Source organism: Rhincodon typus, chromosome 16, assembly GCF_021869965.1.
Source record: "Rhincodon typus isolate 14 chromosome 16, sRhiTyp1.1, whole genome shotgun sequence".
Classification (NCBI taxonomy): Eukaryota; Metazoa; Chordata; class Chondrichthyes; order Orectolobiformes; family Rhincodontidae; genus Rhincodon; species Rhincodon typus.
The window spans coordinates 19,488,547-19,509,774 of NC_063347.1; the positions used below are offsets into that span (position 1 = coordinate 19,488,547).

The 21,228-nt window shown below is 43.9% G+C and overlaps 1 protein-coding gene across 3 annotated transcripts in view; it reads left to right on the forward strand.

The window, feature by feature from the left end:
* LOC109919867 (POC1 centriolar protein homolog A-like) overlaps positions 1 to 21,228 on the forward strand; it is an 81,202-nt gene that overhangs the window by 12,285 nt on the left and 47,689 nt on the right. For all 3 annotated transcript variants that reach the window (XM_048606440.1, XM_048606441.1, XM_048606439.1), the window contains one exon: positions 5,772 to 5,943. In XM_048606440.1, coding sequence (XP_048462397.1) covers positions 5,772 to 5,943 — 172 coding nt within the window. The remainder of the gene's footprint in view (positions 1 to 5,771; positions 5,944 to 21,228) is intronic.

Below are 21,228 nucleotides of genomic sequence, written 5' to 3' on the forward strand. Positions count from 1 at the left end.
ATTTACGTTTCTGTAGTACCTTTTATAGCTTGAGGCTGTCCAAAGTGCTTTTTAGCCAGTAAAATTCTTTTGAAGTTTAGTGTTGCACTGTAGGAAAAGTATTTCAACAACAGATAAAATGATATATTTTACCAGGTCAGAGTTCGATCAAAATCTTCGCTATTGAGCGTAGAAATAATGTCCCAGAAAAGTTGTAAATTAGGAAATGTGAGGATGGGAAAGGACTCAAGAAAATAATTACAGTCATCTGGCAAGCTTTACTGAGTCCATTGCGAATACATTCTGTGCTGCTGCTGCTCTAAGTACTTTTGTTTTAATATAGAGGAGGTGGTTCACTCTTACCTGCCTGCTGAAATAGCCTAGTGATCACTTGTAATGGTTGTTGGATTGTCTGGTTTAATTTCTTTTGTGAGACAGACCACGTGGCATTGACCTAGGCACCAGAAACAAAACACATGCCTATATTCTCTGCAACATCCTCCATACTAACATGTAGGGGTTAGCACCAAAATTGAGAAAGCTGTTTCGCACATTAGTCAAGTAACAGTCTATGTATATGACTGTATCCAGGACATTGCCAAATATGTTTAGTCTCAGCAGTAGGACAGGCCCAGCAGAAATGTGGCACAGTGGCATACACTTGGGAGGGAGTTGCCCTGGGGGTCCTCGACATTAACTGCAGATCTCATGAAGTCTTATGGCATCAGGTCAAACAAGGGAAAGGAAATATCCTGCTGATTACAATGACATGTGCTCCAGATCTTGCTCCACCCTTATCCAATCTGTTCCAGTGCAGCTATAACACTGGTATCTACTTGACAATATGGAAAATTACCCAGGTTTGTCTTGTACACCAAAAGAAAGGACAAATTAAAACCGGCCAATCATTGCCTCTTCAGTCTATGCTCATTCATCAGTAAGGTGATGGAAGGTATCATCAGCAATGTCATCCAGCAACACTTGCTCAGCAATAACCTGTTCACTGATGCCCAGTATGGTTTCCACCAGAACCATTCCCTTCTAACCTCATTACAGTCTTAGTTCAAACTTCGATAAAAGAGCTGAATTCAAGAGGTTAGATGAGTGTCTGCCTTCGACTGCAAGGCCGCATTTGACTGAGTTTGGTATCGAGGAGCCCTACTGGAGTCGATGGGAATCGGGGAAAACACTTGACTGGTTAAAGTCAAAACTGGCAGAAAGGAAGATGGTTGTGGTGTTGGACGTCATTCATTTCGGTTCTAGAACATCTGCGTAGGTATTTTTTAAGGTAGTGTCCTAAGCCCAACAATCATCGTCAATGATGTACCATTTAACATAAGGTCAAAGATGGAGGTGTCCACTGATGACTACAAAAGTTCAATACCATTCACAACTCCTCATACCAAAGCAGTGTATGTCCAATACAACAAAACCTGGACAGTATTCAGCTGTGGGTTGACGAGTGGCAAGGATCATTCCACCACACACATTCTAGGCAATGACGATCTCCAACAAGAGAGGATCTAAACACTGTTCCTTCATATTGATCAGCCTTACCATTACTGATTTCTCCACTGTCAACATCCCGGGGGTTTCCATTGACCAGAAACTCAACTGGACAAGCCATACAAGTACAGTGGCTGCAAGAACATTTTGGAGGCTAAGAATCCTGCAGCAAGTAACTTGCCTCCTGGTTCGCTAAAGTACCACTTACAAGGCACAAGACAGGAGTGTGATGGAATACTCCCCACTTGCCTAGATGAGTACAGCTCCAACAATACTTAAGAAACTTGACACCATCCAGAACAAAACAGTCACTTCATTGACACCACCTCCACCAATGACACTGAGTAGCAGCAGTGTGAACCATCTACAGGATGTACTGCAGAAATTCACCAAGGCCCTTTAGACAGCACCTTTCAGATCCTTGACCGCTTCCATTTTAAAGGACAGCACTGATTGCAGCGGTTCAAGAAGACAGTTCACCAACACTTTTTTGAGGGCAGCTAGGGATGGGAAATAAGTGCTGGCCCAGCCAGTGACACCCTCATACTATGAATGATTCTGTTTTAAAAACGGAGCACTGATTCATCTGCTACAGGAGGGTGGAAGTGATAATCAGGAGGTTTCATTTCTGCATGTTTGATTTGATACCATGTGACCTCAAGTCCAGAAACAATATTGCTGTACTTCCTGATTGTATATCATTGTGTTACCACCTCTGGTGGATCTGTCCTGTCATTGGGATAGAACATTTACAGGGATGGTGATGGAGGCCTTTGGCTTTAAGGTGTGCTTTGGTCAGGCTGTTTTTTGGCTAATTTGTGGGGTCAGCTTTTAAAATTTGGCACAGGTCCCCAGATGTTTGAGAGGAGGACTTTGTTACATTTAATGAGAGAACATTCTGCTGTTGTTTCTGCTTCCTGTACTGACATTGGTGGCATCACCTTGTGTGAATGCAGATTCAAAATAATCCCTCAGAGTCTTCAACATTGCCGTTCTGCCTCCATGATGAATTCCCATTTGGTCCAAAGTTGTTTCCACCCTTCCTTTCATCATTATTTTTATTTAAAGTGTTTAGAAAAGCTGTGGTTGTCCCTTTTATATCACTTGCTATGCTTTCCTACTTCACTCTATTTTCCCCTCTCATTTGCTGTCTCAATTCCCCCTCATTTCCTGTCTCAAGCAATAACCTGCTCAGTGACACCCAGTTTTGGTTCCGCCAGGTCCACTCAGCTCCTGACCTTCTTACAGCCTTGGTTCCAACATGGACAAAAGAGCTGAATTCCAAAGGTGAGGTGAGAGTGACAGCCCTTGACATCAAAGCTGCATTCGACCAAGTGCGGCATCAAGGAGCCCTAGCAAAACTGGATATCGGGGGCAAAGTGTCTGGTGGTTGGAGTCATACCTGACACATAGGAAGATGATTGTGGTTGTTGGAGGTTAATTATCTCAGCTCCAGGACATCTCTGCAGGAGTTCCTCAGGGTAGTGTCCTCAGCCCAACCATCTTCAGCTGCTTCATCCATGACCTTCCCTCCATCATAAGGTCAGAATTGGGGATGTTCACCGATGATAGCGCAATGTTCAACACCAGATACTGAAGCAGTCCGTGTTCAAATGCAACAAGATCTGGCCGGTATCCAAGCTTGGGCTGACAAGTGGCAAGTGACATTTCTACCACACAAATGCTAGGCTATAACCATCACCAATAAGACAATCTAACCACTACTCCTTGACATTCAATGGTGTTACCATCATTGAATCCCCCACTATCAACATCCTGGTGGTTACTATTGACCAAAAACTCAACTGGACACACCACATAAACACAGTGGCTACAAGAGCAGGTCAGAAACTAGGAATACTGCGGTGAGCAACTCACCTCCTGACTCCTCAAAGCCTGTCCACCATCTATAGGGCACATGTCAGGAGGGTGATGGAATATTCCCCACCTGCCTGGATGAGTGCAGCCCCAGCAACACTGAAGAAGCTTGACACCATCCAGGACAAAGCAGCCCACTTGATTGACACCACATCCACAAGCATCCACTCTCTCCACACTGAAGCTCAATAGCAGCATGTGTACTGTCTACAAGATGCACTGCAGAAATTCACCAAAGATCCTCAGACAGCACCTTCCAAATCCAATACCACTTCCATCCAGAAGGACAAGGTCCTTTCCTTGACCTCTCTGTCTCCGTTTTGGTGAATAGACTGTCCATTTACAAAGTCGCTGACTCCCTTAGCTACTTTCACTACTACAGCTCTTCACACCCCATGTCCTGAAAGGACTCTATTCCATTCTCCCAGTCTCTTCACCTACAGTGCATATGTTCACATGATGCCACCTTTCAAAACAACGGTGCTGACATGGCTTGCTTTTTCCATAATCGTGGTTTCCCCCATCCAGTGTAGTTGACAGGGCACTCAACTGCATCTGACCTATCACCCCTGCTTCTGCCCTTGCCCCTTCCCATCACTCAACGGCGTGATTGGGTCCCCCTTGTCCTCACTTTACAGCCCACCAGCCTTGTCATTCAAAGGATCATTCTCTGCCATTCCTGACAAACCAGCAGAATGCTACCACCAAACACAGCTTCCCCTCAGTCCACCGTCTGCATTCCCTCCGGGACATCCTAGTTCATTCATCAGTGATTAACACTGCGACCCCTTCCCACTGCACCTTCCCATGTAACCATAGAAAGCGCAACCCTTGCCCCTTCATCTCCTCCTTGCTCACCATTTCAAGAGCCGAAACAGTCTTTCCGGATGAAGCAACATTTCACCTGTACCTCCTCGAATCTTGCGTATTGTATTCACTGCACCCAGTGTTGCCTAGTCTACATTGCAGAAACCAAACACAGACTGGGGGACTGCTTTGCAGAACACCTCTGGTCTGTGCACAAGCATGACCCTGACCTTCCTCAGCTGGTCTTTTTAACACAGCATCCTGCTTGCGTGCCCACTTGTCTGTCATTATCACGGTGCCAGCTGGAAGAACAACATCTCATCTTTAGACTAGGCACTTTACAGCCTTCTGGACTTAATATTGAGTTCAACGCCTTCAAATGGTGAACCAACTCCCATTCCTTCCTTTTTTAGCTTTACTTGTTACGTTCTCTGTCGCCATGTCCTCTTTCCTCGCCCTCCACCCCAGTGGGACTGTCTGTTCTTTCAAGTCTGCCAGTTAGAGACACCATTGTTCTGCCATTCTCACATTCTGATCACTTAACTATGAGCATCTTTTCTCCCCCACCACTCGACTGTCTACTGCTATCATTCCACCCACCCCATCACCCTCCCCCAACTATAGCATAAATGATGCCCCCTCAACACTTCACTTCAGCTCTGATGGAGAGTCATCTAGACTCGAAACGTTAGCTTGCTCTCTCTCTCCATGGATGCTGCCTGATTATTTTAATCTCTTTTGTCATCTTGGGAGCCCTGGCTTTGGATGTCTTTCCTCTGGCCTTCAGGAACTTGATAATCCTATTCTCAACCTATCTCCTCCTTGAGGGCTTCTTGGTATTGATTTACTGTTAGGCCTACCAATCATCATTTTCAGTCTAATGTGGGTTAGACCCTTTTGAGTTCACTGAAATTAGCCTGAAATAAAACAAGTTAAAATTAATTAAAATTAGTCAAAATTAGTTCTGCACTCTGAGGAAGGGTCACCGGACCAGAAGCGTTAACTCTGTTTTTTCCTTCACAGACGCTGCCAGACCTGCTGAGCTTTTCCAGCAACTTTATTTTTGTTCCAATATGTGTCTATTGATTCCCTTGGTTCTTGGTGGCTCCCTGGGTTAGGTAACTGGGTTTGGCTGTGATGCTTTCACAATTAAACAGTTTGCTAACGTTATTTGGTGAGGCTTATGCATTCATAATGTCCAAAGAATCTTGAATGAATCAATGTTATAAAATGATGAAAGAATAGGAAGAAAGAAGGGTGGTGAGTGACAAGTTCTGCCAACTATGGGACTTTTGGGCAGTCCTATTCCTAAACAGAGTGAAGATACCCTGACCCAAGCTCTAGGTATAAGACCAACTCCTGTTTCACAGGTGTTATACACCAATCAAAATTGACAAATTTGAGACAGATAAGGCTAAATTTTCTAGTGTAATAGAAAATACAGCTGTGGAGAATTATAGAATTTGATAGTTATATACTTGGTTTACAAATACAGGAGTTGAGTAAAACACCTTTTAATGCCTAACTTAAATAAGGCAAAGTGGAAATCAGGTTGTATCCTAATTCGAAGCAAACATTAAAATATTGTTTTATTTTAACAGCAACTGGATCAATGGATTCCTGTGTCATGATCTGGAATTTGAAACCACAGATGAGAGCCTATCGATTTGTCGGTCACAAAGATGCAGTCCTCTCAATTCAGTTCTCTCCCTCTGGTCATTTACTGGCTTCTGCATCTCGAGACAAAACAGTTCGCCTCTGGGTTCCCAGTGTGTAAGAACGTTATTTTTGTACTTGTGATGTAAGATGGGTCACGACTATGTTGATATCTGTTATTGCACTAGAATAGTGGATTTTAATTCAGCTTAATCTCCCTTATTGCATCTGTCGGTTTTTATCTTCTTGGTAGCAAACAGGAAAGGTTGTGACACTTAAATTTTTCTTGTGTCTCACTTTGTTTTTCTTAAGTGAAAATAATTTTTTTTCTAATTAACTTGTCAAAGCGCTCATAATTTTGAACATTTCTGATGTCTTTCAATTCTTCTTTGTTCTAATGGAACCATTTTCTTGAACATTTCCTTTTGACTTGAACTTTACATCATTGATAACTGATCATTGAATCTTTGCTACATCTTCTTCACAACCTTGATCTTGACATCTTAAAGGCAGTCAAATAGGTTGGTTATTTTAATTGTGGCCTAATGAATGATTTGTATAGATTTTGGCATCATCTTTGTTTTTGGACGCTATAAAATCCAGGGCCACATGTTTCCTTAAACCACTTTGAAACTTTGTCTTTCCACTTTGAGATTTATCTATTTGAATCTTTATGTATCACCTTGCTCTTAAAATCTTTACCATTTATTGTGTATATCTTTTCCTTACTTTACCAATATGCCTCATCTTGTACTTCCCTGAGAAATTTCAGATGATAATTGACTACTCAATCTACTGACTTGTCTTTCTGAAACTGCTTGCAGCTCTCTATAGTTGACCACATTCAAAATATCTATCTATTTGGCCTCCTGTCTCCATTCAGATGGGCCCCAACACTAACCACAAAATAACATTCATTAACTGCTGCTTTTTGAATAGGACAGGACACAAAACATACTGTTACACTCCCTTTATTTCAGCATGCCTCCCTAAGCTTTTTGTAAAGCCATACACACAATATTAATGGCATTTCAAGGTGCAAGTGCAGAGAAGGAGCGTGTACTCTGACCATTTTTGTAGTCAGTTAGTCAAAACTCTGTTGAGATGATTTATGAGAAGACCTTTAAAAAGTTTTGGAGTCAGAGGGGTTTAGGAGAGGGATTCCCATACACTACAACCTATGTGGCTGCTTGCTTTGCTGCCACAACTTGAATGGAGGAGGAAGTAAATTGACGTGAAAAAGACCGGAATGAAAAGATTGAAGCACAAAGTAATAAAGAAAAATTATGATCTACAAGTCAGAGTTCTGTCAGCTCTAGGATGCCAGTTCATTCATACACCATATGGCTGTGGATGCTGGTGATCTTGCTTATGAAGGAGAGAACATTTTATGTTGAAATGATGTATTAAGACTGGCTGATGATGTTCAGGAGGGAAATGGTTAAAGAAGGATGACATTGTTGTCAGGAACCAAATGAAGAATTTCATTCTCCGAAATTTCTTCGGCACTTAATACCTTCACATCCTCCCCTAAAGTGTGGAACAAAAACAGAAGTTTCTGGAAAAGCTCAATAGGTCTGGCAGCATCTGTGTATCTTTGTGTATCAAAGTTAACATTAAAAAGTTAAAAATCAGAATTAACGTTTCGTGTCCGGTGACCCTTCCTCAGAACCCCTAAAGTGTATCACCCATTTGTGGATGCAATTACTCCAGCTGAGGCTAAGCTCATGTTCTACAAGAATTAGGTTTATTGTCACATGTACCCACATGAGGGCAGTGAAAAGCTTACAAAGTCACCAGTTACGGTGCCATCTTAGGTACAAAGATATCTAGCTACAGGATGTAAGGAATAAATGAGAAAAATAGACAAATAAAAAGGTCAGCATTACGGTTCTTCAAGCAGACCATGCTGGGCCTTCAGTCTAGTCAGTGTCAAACTGAATTGAACTCAATAGCCCATGGCCCTCCGAGTTTCTGAGTCCAGGCTCTGGGTCTGCCGATGCCAGGAGTCCTCAATCTAGGCACCGCCGTTGTTGCTGATGATGATCCTCTGACACCACTCTGGCTTCCCCATGATGTTAGAGGATGAAAGAAAAGAAAAAAGAAAAAGATGGTAAAGGAGAGAGAGAGAGAGAAGGATGCGGTTGTCCTGGAGCATACGGGCTCAGAAGCCCTGGCACCCCCTACCATGCCGGTGCTGCCATCTCGAGGAATGGCATAACGTCCTTTTGTATTACAGAGTTATAGAATTATTATGGTGCAGAAGGAGGCCATTCAGTCCATTGTCTCTGCACTGCCTCTTCAGACAAGCATCCTTACCTACTGCCAATCTGCTGCCTTTTCCCCATATTCCTGCATACCATTTCTAGCCAAGTAATCGCCCATTGCCCTCTTCAATGCCTCAGTTGAACCTGTCTCTGCCACATTTCCAGTGCATTCATACCCTGACAATTTGCTGTGTGAAATTTAAAAAAAAATTTATGTCACTTTAAATCTATGCCCTCCCATTCTTGTTCCTTTTATGAATGGGAACAGCTTTTCCTTCTAGCCTGTTCGTGTTTTTGAAAACGTCTATCAAATCTCCATTCAGCTGCTTTCTCTCTGAGGGAGAACAGTTTTAACTTTTTCAGTTTATTCTTGTAGCTGAAGTGTCTCATTTGTAGAACCGTTCTTGTAAAAAAAAACTTCTACACTTTCTCCAATGCATTCTCATTTTTCCTATAATGTAGCATTCACTACTGTAACACAATACTGCAAGTGAGGTGTGATAAGTGTCTTGTACAAGTTCAACGTCACCCTCCCCCTTACCTCTTACACTCACTTCTTTTCCCCATTAATAAAGCTAGGGACATTGGAAGCTTTAACTGCTCTCTGTCTGTCCTGCAATCTTCAATGATCTGTGCACATATACACCCCTTTAGAATTGTACCCCCTATTGTCTCAGAGATAGGGCCTCCCTCGATCTCTTAATCTCCAATTGCCGTCGTAACATCAATCGCCTCAACCTCTCCCCCACAGAACGTGTAGCCCTCTGCTCCAACCCTAACCTCATTATAAAACCCGCGGACAAGGGAGCCGCAGTTGTGGTATGACGCACTGACCTCTACATCGCTGAGGCCAGGCGCCAAGTCTCTGACACCTCCTCCTACCGCCCCCTTGATCATGACCCCACCCCTGACCACCAAAACATCATCTCCCAGACCATCCATAACCTCATCACTTCAAGTGACCTCCCACCCACAGCCTCAAACCTCGTTGTTCCTCAACACCGCACCGCCCGTTTCTATCTCCTTCCCAAAATCCATAAACCCAACTGCCCTGGTCGACCCATTGTCTCTGCCTGCTCCTGCCCCATCGGACTTATCTCCACTTATCTCAACTCCACTTTCTCCCCCCAGTCCAGGAACCTCCCACCTACGTCCGTGACACCCCCCACGCCCTCCACCTCCTCCAAAACTTCTGATTCCCTGGCCCTCAACACCTCATCTTCACCATGGACGTCCAGCCCCTATATACTTGCATTCCCCATGCAGATGGCCTAAAAGCCCTCCGCTTCTTCCTCTCCCGCAGGCCCGACCAGTCCCCCTCCACCAGCACCCTTATCCGCCTAACCGAACTCGTCCTTACCCTTAACAACTTCTCCTTCAACTCCTCCCACTTCCTGCAGACAAAGAGGATGGCCATGGGTACCCGCTTGGGCCCAAGCTGTGCCTGCCTCTTCATAGGATATGTGGAACAGTCCCTCTTCCGCAGCTACACTGGTACTAACCCCCACCTCTTCCTCTGTTACATGGATGACTGTATCGGTGTCGCCTCACGCTCCCACGAGGAGCTCAAACAGTTCATCAACTTTACTAACACCTTCCACCCCAACCTTAAGTTCACCTGGACCATCTCTGATACCTCTCTCTCCTTCCTGGACCTCTCTGTCTCCATCTCTGGTAACTACCTGGAAACTGATATCTATTTCAAGCCCATCGACTCCCACAGCTACCCAGAATACACCTCCTCTCACCCACCTTCCTGCAAAAATGCCATCCCCTATTCCCAATTCCTTCGCCTCCGCTGCATCTGCTCCCGAGATGAGGCGTTCCACTCCCGAGATGAGGCGTTCCACTCCCGGACATCCCAAATGTCCTCGTTTTTCAAGGACCGCAACTTCCCCTCCACAGTGATCGAAAACGCCCTCGACCGCATCCCTTGCATTTCCTGCGCCTCAGCCCTCACACCCCTCCCTGCAATAACAACAAAGACAGAATTCCCCTCGTCCTCATGTATCACCCCATCACACTCCGGATTCAACGCATCATTCTCCGCCACTTCTGCTACCTGCAATCTGACTCCACTACCAAGGATATATTTCCCTCCCCACCCTTATCTGCCTTCTGGAGGGACCACTTTCTCTGCAACTCCCTCGTCCGCTCCACAGCCCCACCTTTCCCTGAAACTGCAGGAGGTACTACACCTGCCCCTACACCTCCCTCCTCACCTCCATCCCAGGCCCCAAGAAAACCTTCCACATTAAACAGATGTTCACCTGCACATCCGCTAATGTGGTATATTGTATCCGCTGTTCCCAATGTGGCCTCCTGTACATCGGGGAAACTAAGCAGACGGTTGGAGACCGCTTTGTGGAACACCTACGCTCGGTTCGTGACAAACGACAACACCTCCCAGTCGCGAACCACTACCCCGCCCACTCCTTGTACGACATGTCCATCCTGGGTCTCCTCCAGTGCCACAACGATGCCACCCGAAGGCTGGAGGAACAGCACCTCATATTCCACCTGGGAACCCTGCAGCCCAATGGTCTAAATGTGGACTTTACGAGCTTCAAACTCTCCCCATCCCCGACCTCATCCCAAGACGAGCACCCCCCTCATCCCCGTCTCCTTGACCTGTCCGTCTTTTCTCCCACCTATCCGCTCCTCCCACCTCACTGACCAACCCGCACCCCTACTTCCTACTTACGAGCTTCATCCCCCCCGTCCTTGACCTGTCCGTCTTCCCTCCCACCTACCCGCCCCCTCCCTCCTCACTGATCAACCCCCATCCCAACTCCCTACCTACACATCACCTTTACTGGCTTCATCCCCGCCTCCTTGAACTGTCCGTCTTCTCTCTACCTATCTGCTCCACTATCCACCTTCTAACATCGCCTCCCCCCCTCTATGTTTTTCAGAGCCCCCTTCCTCTCCCCCGTTTCTGAAGAAGGGTGCAGACCCGAAACATCAGCTTTCCTGCTCCTCTGATGCTGCCTGACCTGCTGTGTTCATCCAGGTGTACACCTTGTTACCCACTATTGTCTGTTGTCTTTCAATGTTTTTGCTGCCATAGTGCATCAGCTCATACTTTTCTGCGTTGAATGTCATCTACCACTTATCCAAACACTCCACCAACTTGTCAGTATCCTTTTGGTGTTCCAAACTATCAATTCTTACAATTCTTCCAAGCTTCATGTTAATTGCAAACTTTGAAATTGTCCCCCGTGCAACAAGATTGAGATCATTAATATATTATTGGGAAAAGCAAGAGCCCGAACACTGACCGATGGAGAATTTCACTACAAAGTTTTCTCTGGCCTGAAAAATATTTATTAACCATTACTCTCTGTTTCCTATCACTGAGCCAATTTTGTATCCACATTGCTAGTGTTCCTTTCATACCACGACCTGTAATTTCCTCACAAGTCTGCCACTATCAGTAAAGCTGCACGTACAGATTGCTTTACTGGCTGCTCTCAACTTGCCCTGTCATCTTTAATAACTTACTTAATTAAATCTTGGGAAGTAGATGTTGCTTGCTGCTGGATCAGCATTGATTGTCCATGCCTAGTTGCTTTTGAGAAGGTGTTAGTGAGCTGCCTTCTTGAACCGCCGCAGTCCATTTGATGTAGGTATACCCTCAGTGCCATTAGGTGGGTTTTGACTCAGCAACACTGAAGGAATGGCGGTATGTTTCCAATCAAGATGACGGGTTGCTTGGAGTGGAACTTGCAGTTTGTGCTGTTCTTGTATATCTGCTGCCTTTGTAGTGGGAATGGTTTTGCATTTGCAAGGTGCTATCTAAGGAGCTTTGGTAAATTTCTCCAGTGAATCCTCTTAAATGGTGCATACTGCTCCTACTGAGCTATGATGGTGGAAGGCATGAATGCTTGTGAATGCGTGGCAGTCAAGCCGGCTGCTTTGTCTTGGATAGTGTCAAGTTTCTTGAATGTTGTTGGAGATTCACTTATCTAGCCAAGTGTGGAAAATTCTGTCACACCCCTGACTTGTGCCTTGTGGATAGATGATAGTCTTTAGGGAATCAGGAAGTGAATTACTCGGTGCAGGATTCGTAGCCCCTGAACTGCTATTGTAGCCACAGTATTTATATGGCTCGTCCAGTTCAGTTTCTGGTTGGTGGAAACCCTTAGGATAGCAGGCATTTAGCAATGGTGATGCCACTGAATGTCAAGGGATGGGGTTTAGATCTCTTGTTGGAGATTATCATTACCTGTAACATGTGGTGTGAACTTTACTTGCCACTTGTCAATCCCACACCTGAATATTGTCCAGGTTGTGCTGCAGTTGGACATAGTCTCTTTCGTGAGCTGAGGAGTCACAAATGGTGCAGAGCATTGTGCATTTATCAGCAAACTCACTTATGACCTATGGAGGGAACATCATTGGTGAAGCAACTGAAGATGGTTGAGCCTAAGACACTGCTGCTGCAGAGATTTCATGGAACTGAGATGACTGATCTGCACTAACTATAACCACCCTCCTTTGTACCAATCATGGCTTCAACCAGTGAAGAGTTTTGCTCCTGATTCTCCTTGCTCGGGCTCCTTGATGCTGCACTCAAATATACCCTTGATGTTGAAGGCAATTGCTGTGACCTCACCTTTGGAATTCAGCTCTTTTGTCCATGCTTGCACCGGTTCTGTAATGGGGTCAGGATCAAAGAGGCCCTGGCAGAACCCAAACTAAGCTCTATCAAGCACCTATTGTTAAATGCGTGATAGCACTATTAATGACCACTTCCATCATTTTATGGATAATCGAGAGTAGACAGATGGAGTGGTAATTGAAGCAGCAATATTGAATATAGTTATATTACTCTGGGACATAATTTTTCATTTGAGACCTTGGACTGGATATTGTTCCAGTAGCTTCAATGTGTTCAGTGTTTGCTGCTACTGGACATCGAAGAGGCTGAGCAATCTTGTAAGTGCTTTGAGGTCTAATCAAAAGTTGCGGTGACTGAACCAAGTTTGCTCCCAAGGGTTTGTGCTTCAAATACAAAGCTTTGGGCTAATTGCCCTGATTTCTGAATTCATTACTTTGTTTTTAAAAGTTTACTCATATTTTTATTCCTAAAGGACTTCTTCTCGATATATGAGTACTCAGAGGAGACACGCCTCAATTTAAATGTTCAAATGAATTGATTATTAAAGCAACTATTTACAGGAAATCTTCTTAAAATTTTATCAATCTTGTTTCAAAAATAGTGTCTTTTTGGTGTTATTTGTCAGTTTCTTTAAATATAAGTTTCCTAAACAGTTTATCTGATCAACAATATTTTTGAATTGTACATTTTTCATTTTAAGTCTAATTACATGTACTAAAAATATAGCTTTCCAACATCTTTTGAACATGATTTCCTAATGTCTTTTTATGCAGTAGCTTTTTCCTCTCCAGTCCTTGCCTGCAAACACTTGCACTCCCTGTGCTCATTGCAGCCCACAGCAAAAGAAAAACCTCTCTCAAGGCAGATAAAATTCTCACCTTCGGAAATCTGGTGGACTTGTGCAGAGATTTATTTGATGTTTGCAGTGAGCGCTACCACAGATTTCAAACCATGCCTTTGATTCAATTAAGCAAAGATTGATGGGCTGGAAGTTGCTTCATTATTGGGCCTATATAAATTTGGGCAGTCATTATCCAGTTTCACGTAATCATGTGGCCACATGATTAACTGTCTGAAAAGTATAATGTGTACTATGAGAAGCTCACTTAGCCCATAGGTTAGTTGGAGTGGGAACTTTAAAAATGCCACCTTGGTGCATTTGTTACTGGTCCTCTAAGGTGCAATATTAGATCAAAGTGGCTTCAGTCTTCATCCAACTAGTCTGAATCTAGCAAAGGACATGACACTGTCACTGATCATTGAAATGGCAAATTCTTCTTAACAGGAGTTCAGTGCTTTGTCTTGAACAGATGAGGAACGCATTTGATCAGCCGAAAAATTACTAAGAGATTCATTTTGGCTGTTTAATGATAAAGAGCTCAAAACTGACATTGGACTCAGTTTTAATTCTAATGTTGTTAGAATATTTCCGAAGGATAATCTCTAGTGTGCTTTGGGTGTGTGTCAATTGATTTACCAAAGCTCCGCTATGCTCTGTATTTTGAATTAATTTACTGGAGAGCACTCTTAAAACGTGAGCACAACAGAGAGTGCAGTAGCGATGGTGTATATCATCTTTACAGATGCTTAGATACTTTTGCAGATAACTTATTCTTTAAGTATGAATTTAAACTTCTTTTTCCCTGAATATTATAGATTCTGTTGCACTATTTGAAGAGGAACAAGGCATTCTCTTTAATTCTTCCCTCAACTAAAATGATCAAGCTAATTTAACTGATTTACCTAATTAAAGCACATTAACTAATCATAAATTTAAGTGATATTTAAAGACAGTCATTACATCTTAGAGTAGTTTCCTAGCTTTAAGCAGGATGGGACACTATTAAAAAGTGTGATTCCTTGATTGTAAAGAAGGAAGCTTTTTCTTTCCTGATGTATTTCTAAATGCTCACTAGGTGGTGCTATTGATATTGTTCTTTCAGAACTGAAGATTTTTTTTCCAATTAAAATTTTGCTGAGGCTGTGAATGTTCTTGTAGGTCTTTAGTACTGAGGAGGATACTCGTCAGATAATACACAATGTGATATATTAAAATGATAACCTAAGAGGCACTGGTCTTGTATACGTTCTTTGTGTAAAACATAATCTCAATCACTTCCAAGTGTACGATGAAAGTATTTCAACAAGCTGAATAAGCTTCATTAAGTCATTTTGACATTCATTTCTTGGTTAGCGACAAAAAGCTGCAGATGCTGGAACCCAAGGTAGACAAACAGGAGGCTGGAAGAACACAGCAAGCCAGGCAGCATCTGGAGGAAAGGAGTAGTCAACGTTTTGGGTATTGCAAGCAAGATGTTGCGTGAGTTAATTGATGAATTGTGTGGTGAGCAAGCTGAAAGTTCTCACCACTGGCTGGACCTTGGAGTTTAGAAGGATCTCATACCATTTTTAAAGATACGCTGGTTAGCATTTCAGATTCAGCAAGACAGACCCTTCCACCCTGCGCCCCTCAACCTTTGTTGTTCGCTGCTACAACAGAAGAGATGGTCACAGAAATGATCTCCATTAGCTCCCACAACATGCCCTGTGGACGTTGCTGGACAGGATCACAGAAATATAGGACATCCTTTTTCCAGAGAAGCAAATGAAGAGATTGTTGTACCAGACCCATCCAGTGTCAGTGCAGATCAGTTCTGTTGGACCTTACAAAAGGGAGAACAAGGCAGTGCTGGAAAAAAGTCACTAACCTCCTGTGTTCTGCAAAGATAGGTAGTACCATCTTCTCTCAGCTACCTTTTCACTTGAACTAACAGCAAGCACATCTCTCAATGCCTCATAGCCTGCAAATTTCAGCATCACGTATATCTTTAAACCTGCCATCCCACCAGCCTCTGCATCCAACATATCATTCTCAGACACTTCCGCCAACTCCAATCAAATACCACCTGCAACATCTTCCACTCCCCACCCCTCTCTGCCTTCTGCAAGAGCCATTCCCTTCATCACTCCTTAGTTTGCACCACTCTCCCCACCAGCCACTTCAACCCCCTCGGCACCTTTTTCTGTAACTGTAAAAGATGCAACACTTGCCCACACACCATTTCCCTCACCTCTGCCTGGGGTCCTAAACAGTCCATCCAGGTGAGACAGAGCTTCACCTTCATCTCCTCAAACCAAGTCTGCTACATCCATTGCTCCCAATGCGGCCTTCTCTACGTCGGTGAGACCAAACGTAGACTAGGTGACCGTTTTGCCGAGCATCTTCACCTGGCCCGTAATGGCCAGCCTAACCTCCCGGTCATTGCCCATTTCAACTCCTGCTTCCCCCTCACTCCCCAACACCTCCCACCCCACCTCCGACATGTCTATCCTTGGCCTCCTCCAGTGTTGCAGCGATTCAGAACGCAAATTTGAGGAACAATACCTTGTCTTCTGCCTAGGCACCCTACAGCTTTGAAGACTCAACGTTGAGTTTTCCAATTTCAAGTAAGCTTCCCACCTATCCCGTGGCTCCCTTTCCATCCCCACCTCCTCCCTTCCATTCCACCTTCTGGCCCTCCCTTCCAAATACCAACCAAACTCCTCCCTCCCATTGACCAATCAGGTCGTACCCTACTACTTGTGTCCACCTATCACTACCATTCCTCTACCCCTCTTCCCCCCCCCCCCTTATCTGAAGGTCCCCCTACACCCTCACATCCAATCCTGAAGAAGGGTAATACCCAAAACATTGACTTCTCCTTTCCTCCAGATGCTGCCTGGCTTGCTGTGTTCTACCAGCCTCCTGTTTATCTACCTTGGATTCCAGCATCTGCAGTTTTTTTGTCTCTAATCACACATATTTTGTCCTGTCAAGGGCTTACGCCTACCTCATCCTCTTAAATTACTAACTCTTTCTGACCTCTGAACTTCCTACTCGCTCACTGGGAACAGTTCATCACCTTGCATGTTGTGCATGATTGCAAGCTGCTGCTGCATCCAGTCCCATCCCACTGATTTTTATCTCCTTGCAAGAAAAGCTGTCTCAGAATTGAGTCAAGGCTGGTGGACATCAAGTTCCTCACTCCCTTTGAGGCAAACCTAGTTGGAAAAGCCCTAGTTCTTGGGATGATAAGAGATACTATTGGGCCAGCAAACCAGTAAGCAACATTGCAGTTTTCTTTTCCCACATGAGCTATCTGCACAAGCTTCTCAACATCTTCAGCAACTAACTCCTTCTCTTCCGCTGGCACAAGCAGTAATCCAGCAATCTCAACAAGTAAGAGGCCACAGCCTGAGCCCTGCTGTATTGGTCCCAGCTCTGAGGATAAAGATTGAGAAATATTAGAGGATATATTGATGTGTTCTTCACTTGGAACTTTCACGAGCGCAGAAATTGTCACCTCACTTGATCCCTTAGCTGGAGCACCTACAGTGCTGTTAGAAAGGGAGATCCAGGATTTTGGCCCAGTGACATTAAAAGAATGGTGATATACTTCCAAGTCAGGGTAATCTGTGGCTTGGAGAGGAGCTTACAGGTGATGGTGTTTCCACTCATCAGGTGCCCATTTGGTAGAGGTTGTGCATTTGAAAGGAGGAGCCTAGGTAAATTGCAGCAGTACACCTTGGAAATAGTACACACTGCTGTCACTGTGCATCAATGGTGAAAGGAATGAATGTTGAATGGAATGCAAATCTAGAGGACTGCTTTATCCTGGAGGAAGTCAAGCTTCTTGAATGTTGGTTCAGCTGGACTTATCCAGGCAAGTGCGGAATATTCCATCAGACTTCTGACTTGCGCCTTGTAGATGGTGGACAGGCACGTGGAATCTTCTTCTCGGTCCGCTCAAGAAGTGCCCTGCCCCTTCACCTTCACCCCAGCCTGTGACCACACCTCAAGCTGACGCTGATGAGGCTACACCTGTACAGGAAACTTTCAGCGGGCTTGGGACAAATATCCAAGTTTTCAAAGTCAGAGCAGGTTCCCTCCACCTGAACTGCAGAAGTCAGCCCTGTGCCCAGACATAGTGGGAGGAAGAGAAATAAAAAAACATTTCGACAGCACATCAGTGACATAGGTTCTGAACATTTAATATATTTTGTACTTTTCTAAATATATATTCAGATGCTGTCTTACAGCATCTGCTACAGACTTATTGTGCCAGTAGTAATGGGTAAAGTGAAGTGATGTGAAGCAACTTCAAACAAAAGATGTTTTGCCGCATTGCAGTTGCCACACCTTAGTCTTACCTCATAATCAACAAAGTGGATGAATGCAGATAGCCTAACCCAACAGGGAAACAGTTACACATTGACAATGGATGTTGCAACCAAGGTACTACAAATGAATACTCGGGACATTGAGAGTAATGATAAGGTCTAGGGAAGGATCCCAGGGTCTGGGATGTGCAACTGGTAGACGCCATGCACTCACTTATGGGAGAGATGGTGATGTCTGTCATGGTTCACATTGCAGGAAGGAAAGTTTTTTCCCCTGTGTGGAGTCTTGAGCCAGAGGTGCAGAGTTGTCTCTTCCAAGCCAATAAAGCAAACTGCTTGCAAGGCTTTGGGTTTTTTTTTTAAAGTTAGAACAATAGAAGCAGCATGAATGGGTAGAGTCAGGCTCCCGCAGAACCAGGGTTTTAGTTTAGCTTTCAGTAGTTGTTGAGGTTTTGAAATTAGTGATGGAAGCCGCTATATATCTCTCTTGGCCACAAGAAGCTTGAGTTCTCTCTCTGCTGCCATTTTTTCTTGATGTTCTTTTCTACTGGACTGGAGAAATATCAGATGTGAGATAGTCTATTTTACTGAATTTGCCTTTACAAGAGTGTGCTTATGGGATGTTACTATATTAGAACAGTTACTGCTTAGTAGTTATATAATCTATTAAATGTTTAAGTTTTCCAATAGAGTTAAAGTTAGGCCAATTATTCTTTCTTTTGTTTGTATTTTAACTATAGTGTAAGAATATCTTAAAGCCTAATAGTGTGTCCAATCAAATCACATCTGGGATGCATCATCTTATGCTGACCTGTAACTGAGAGAATTGTTAGGGTCTAAGCTATCCCTTTGATATATTTTGAGGGGGTTTGGTCTGGTTCATAACACTTATTGCAATTTTACAAGATGCGAGACCACATCTGGATTACTCTAAGCAGTTTCAGTCCCCTTGTTTAAGGAAAGATATCATTCCATTGGAGGCAATTCAGAGAAGTTTCACTGGGATGGTCCCTGGTACGGAGGGATTGTCTTATGAGCAAAGGCTAAACAGATAAGGATGCTATTCTCTGGAGTTTGAAAGAATGGAGGTGATATCATTGAAATACATAGAATTCTTAAGGGGCTTAATAGGCTAAATGCTGAGAGGATGTTGCACCTTATGGGAGTCTAGGACCATACGCATAGTCTCAGAATAAAGGGATACCAATTTAAGGGTGAGATGAACAGGAATTTCTTCTCTCAAAGGGTTGAGAGTCTTTGGAACTCCTTGCTACAGGGAACTATGGAAGCAGAGTCCTTGTGTCTGTTTAAGGCTGATGTAGATTCTTGATCATTAAGGGAATCAAGGGTTAATGGGAAAAGGCAAGAAAGTGAACATGGGGAATGTTGGTGAGCCATGATTCTACCAAATAGTGGAGCAGGCTCTTAGGGACAAATTGCCTACTCCTTTTCCTATTACTTATGCTGCAGTGACTAAGCCAATGGGCAACTTGCATGTTTAGTTTCTGTTATAACACAGCACTAAAGGGGAAGCAATAGCAACAAATTGAGCCCATAGTAATGGAAGTGTCGTTATCGTAGGTGCTTAGGCATTGTCCAGGTGCAGTGAATTCTCTTGCATTGTGAAGCACTGCAGCAATAAGGATGGGTAGACACTCGAGGCGCATTATCAGGATGAGGGGCAACAGTCAACTTTATTAGGGAATGGATTCCCTGATGTCACTCATGTTACTGGTGCAAGAACCATTTTAGTGCTTATATCCAGAAATGTGAGGTATTGGAAATGCTCACAGTTGCTTTAGTGCTAGAGTTGCTCTAGGGGAAGCTTTGAGCAGGCACCTTAACTTTTGCAGAGCTAAGAATAACAGAGGCATATTGAAACCAAAATTCAACGTCTTATTATATTCATCAATCAAATAACCCAGGAACTCACTTGCTGAAGAATGAGTACGGCAACAGGCAGAAGGCTTTCCTCAAGCTGTACAGATCAATTTATTACTTGCAATTTGAAAGTGTCAGCTCAGCTCAGTTATCCTGAAAGTGGGTAGCTATTTATTTGTCTTTGGCTTCTCGTGTTTGGCAGACCATTGCCCTGTCTTCGTGTCTGTGGTCCTTTGGCCCATCTTGAATTCCTCACCTTTGTCTTCCTCCTCCGAGGTTTTCTTTTGCTTCTGCATTTATTCCTGAACCAGCACATTAACCCCCTTGGCAACTGACAGTGCACAGGGTACAACATACTGCTATGATGTGGAACACTCTGTCTCGAGTCTACTGCATGATGCTACCTCACCAGTCCAGGCACCATCTTCAGGAGTTGTATGGTCTATTGCACAATGGGCCTGATTGAATTGTGGGTGCTGTTGCATATCGCGGGTGGTCTGAGATTTTCTTAGAGGTGTCATGAGTCAGGTGTGGAGGGGTACCCCTTGTCACACAACAAACATTCTTACATGATCTGAAGGCTTTTATAAGATGCTCGTATTTGTGAATGGTCCAATATGTGAGACTCATGGCAGCTCCCTGGATGTCTAGCACAGACCTGCAATACCTGGCTGCCACCATAATATAAACCATTTGAACATTAAGGGAGCTGAATCCTTTTCTCTTGCCTGAGACTGCTGTTTGTAATTAGGGTGCTCTCAGTACTATATGGGTGCAAATGATTCCGTCTTGCACTTGTAGGAAGCCGGTGATGGCCGAGAACGGGCCTAACTGCTTGAATAGCCACATCAAGGAGATTGATATGAATAGGTGTAGTCTGGTGAAGTGAGCATCAGTGACATCTTGAATACGCTTATAATTAAAGAGTTATAAACGCACCAGAGGTCCCAGTTGCTTATTGAAATGACTGATTTCCAAAATCATTAAGAGCAGTTGTAACATTTGGGGCTACCAGGACGTGATTGCCACTCTATCCTTGTGACTGCAAGTTCTTGTCTGGCAGCTGGCATTTATATGACATGATATAGGGCATTGTGTTATCTTCTGCACTGGTCTCAGATATTTGTGCGTGGCTGCAACTTTGTCTGTACGTCTGTTTCTGCATCAGAATTCTCTTCCTTCACAATGGATCTTGTCCTGCTGCTTCATCCTGTGGAACCTGTGCAGCAGCTGGTGGCAGTTGCTCATCTTGTTGGGCCTATAGAAGCTGTTGTCTTCTCCATCAATTTCTTTGCAGTCACAACACAAGAAGCACTTCTGGTGAAATGATGGTGAAATAGGGCTCTGAGCCTGGGGCTCATCTGCTTTTCATTTCTTTTTTTTTCTCTCTATCTTCTCTGTATTTTTCTTTTTATCTGTTTTTATTTTACTTACCACTTGTTGAAGAGCTTGGTTACAGCAAATAAGCCC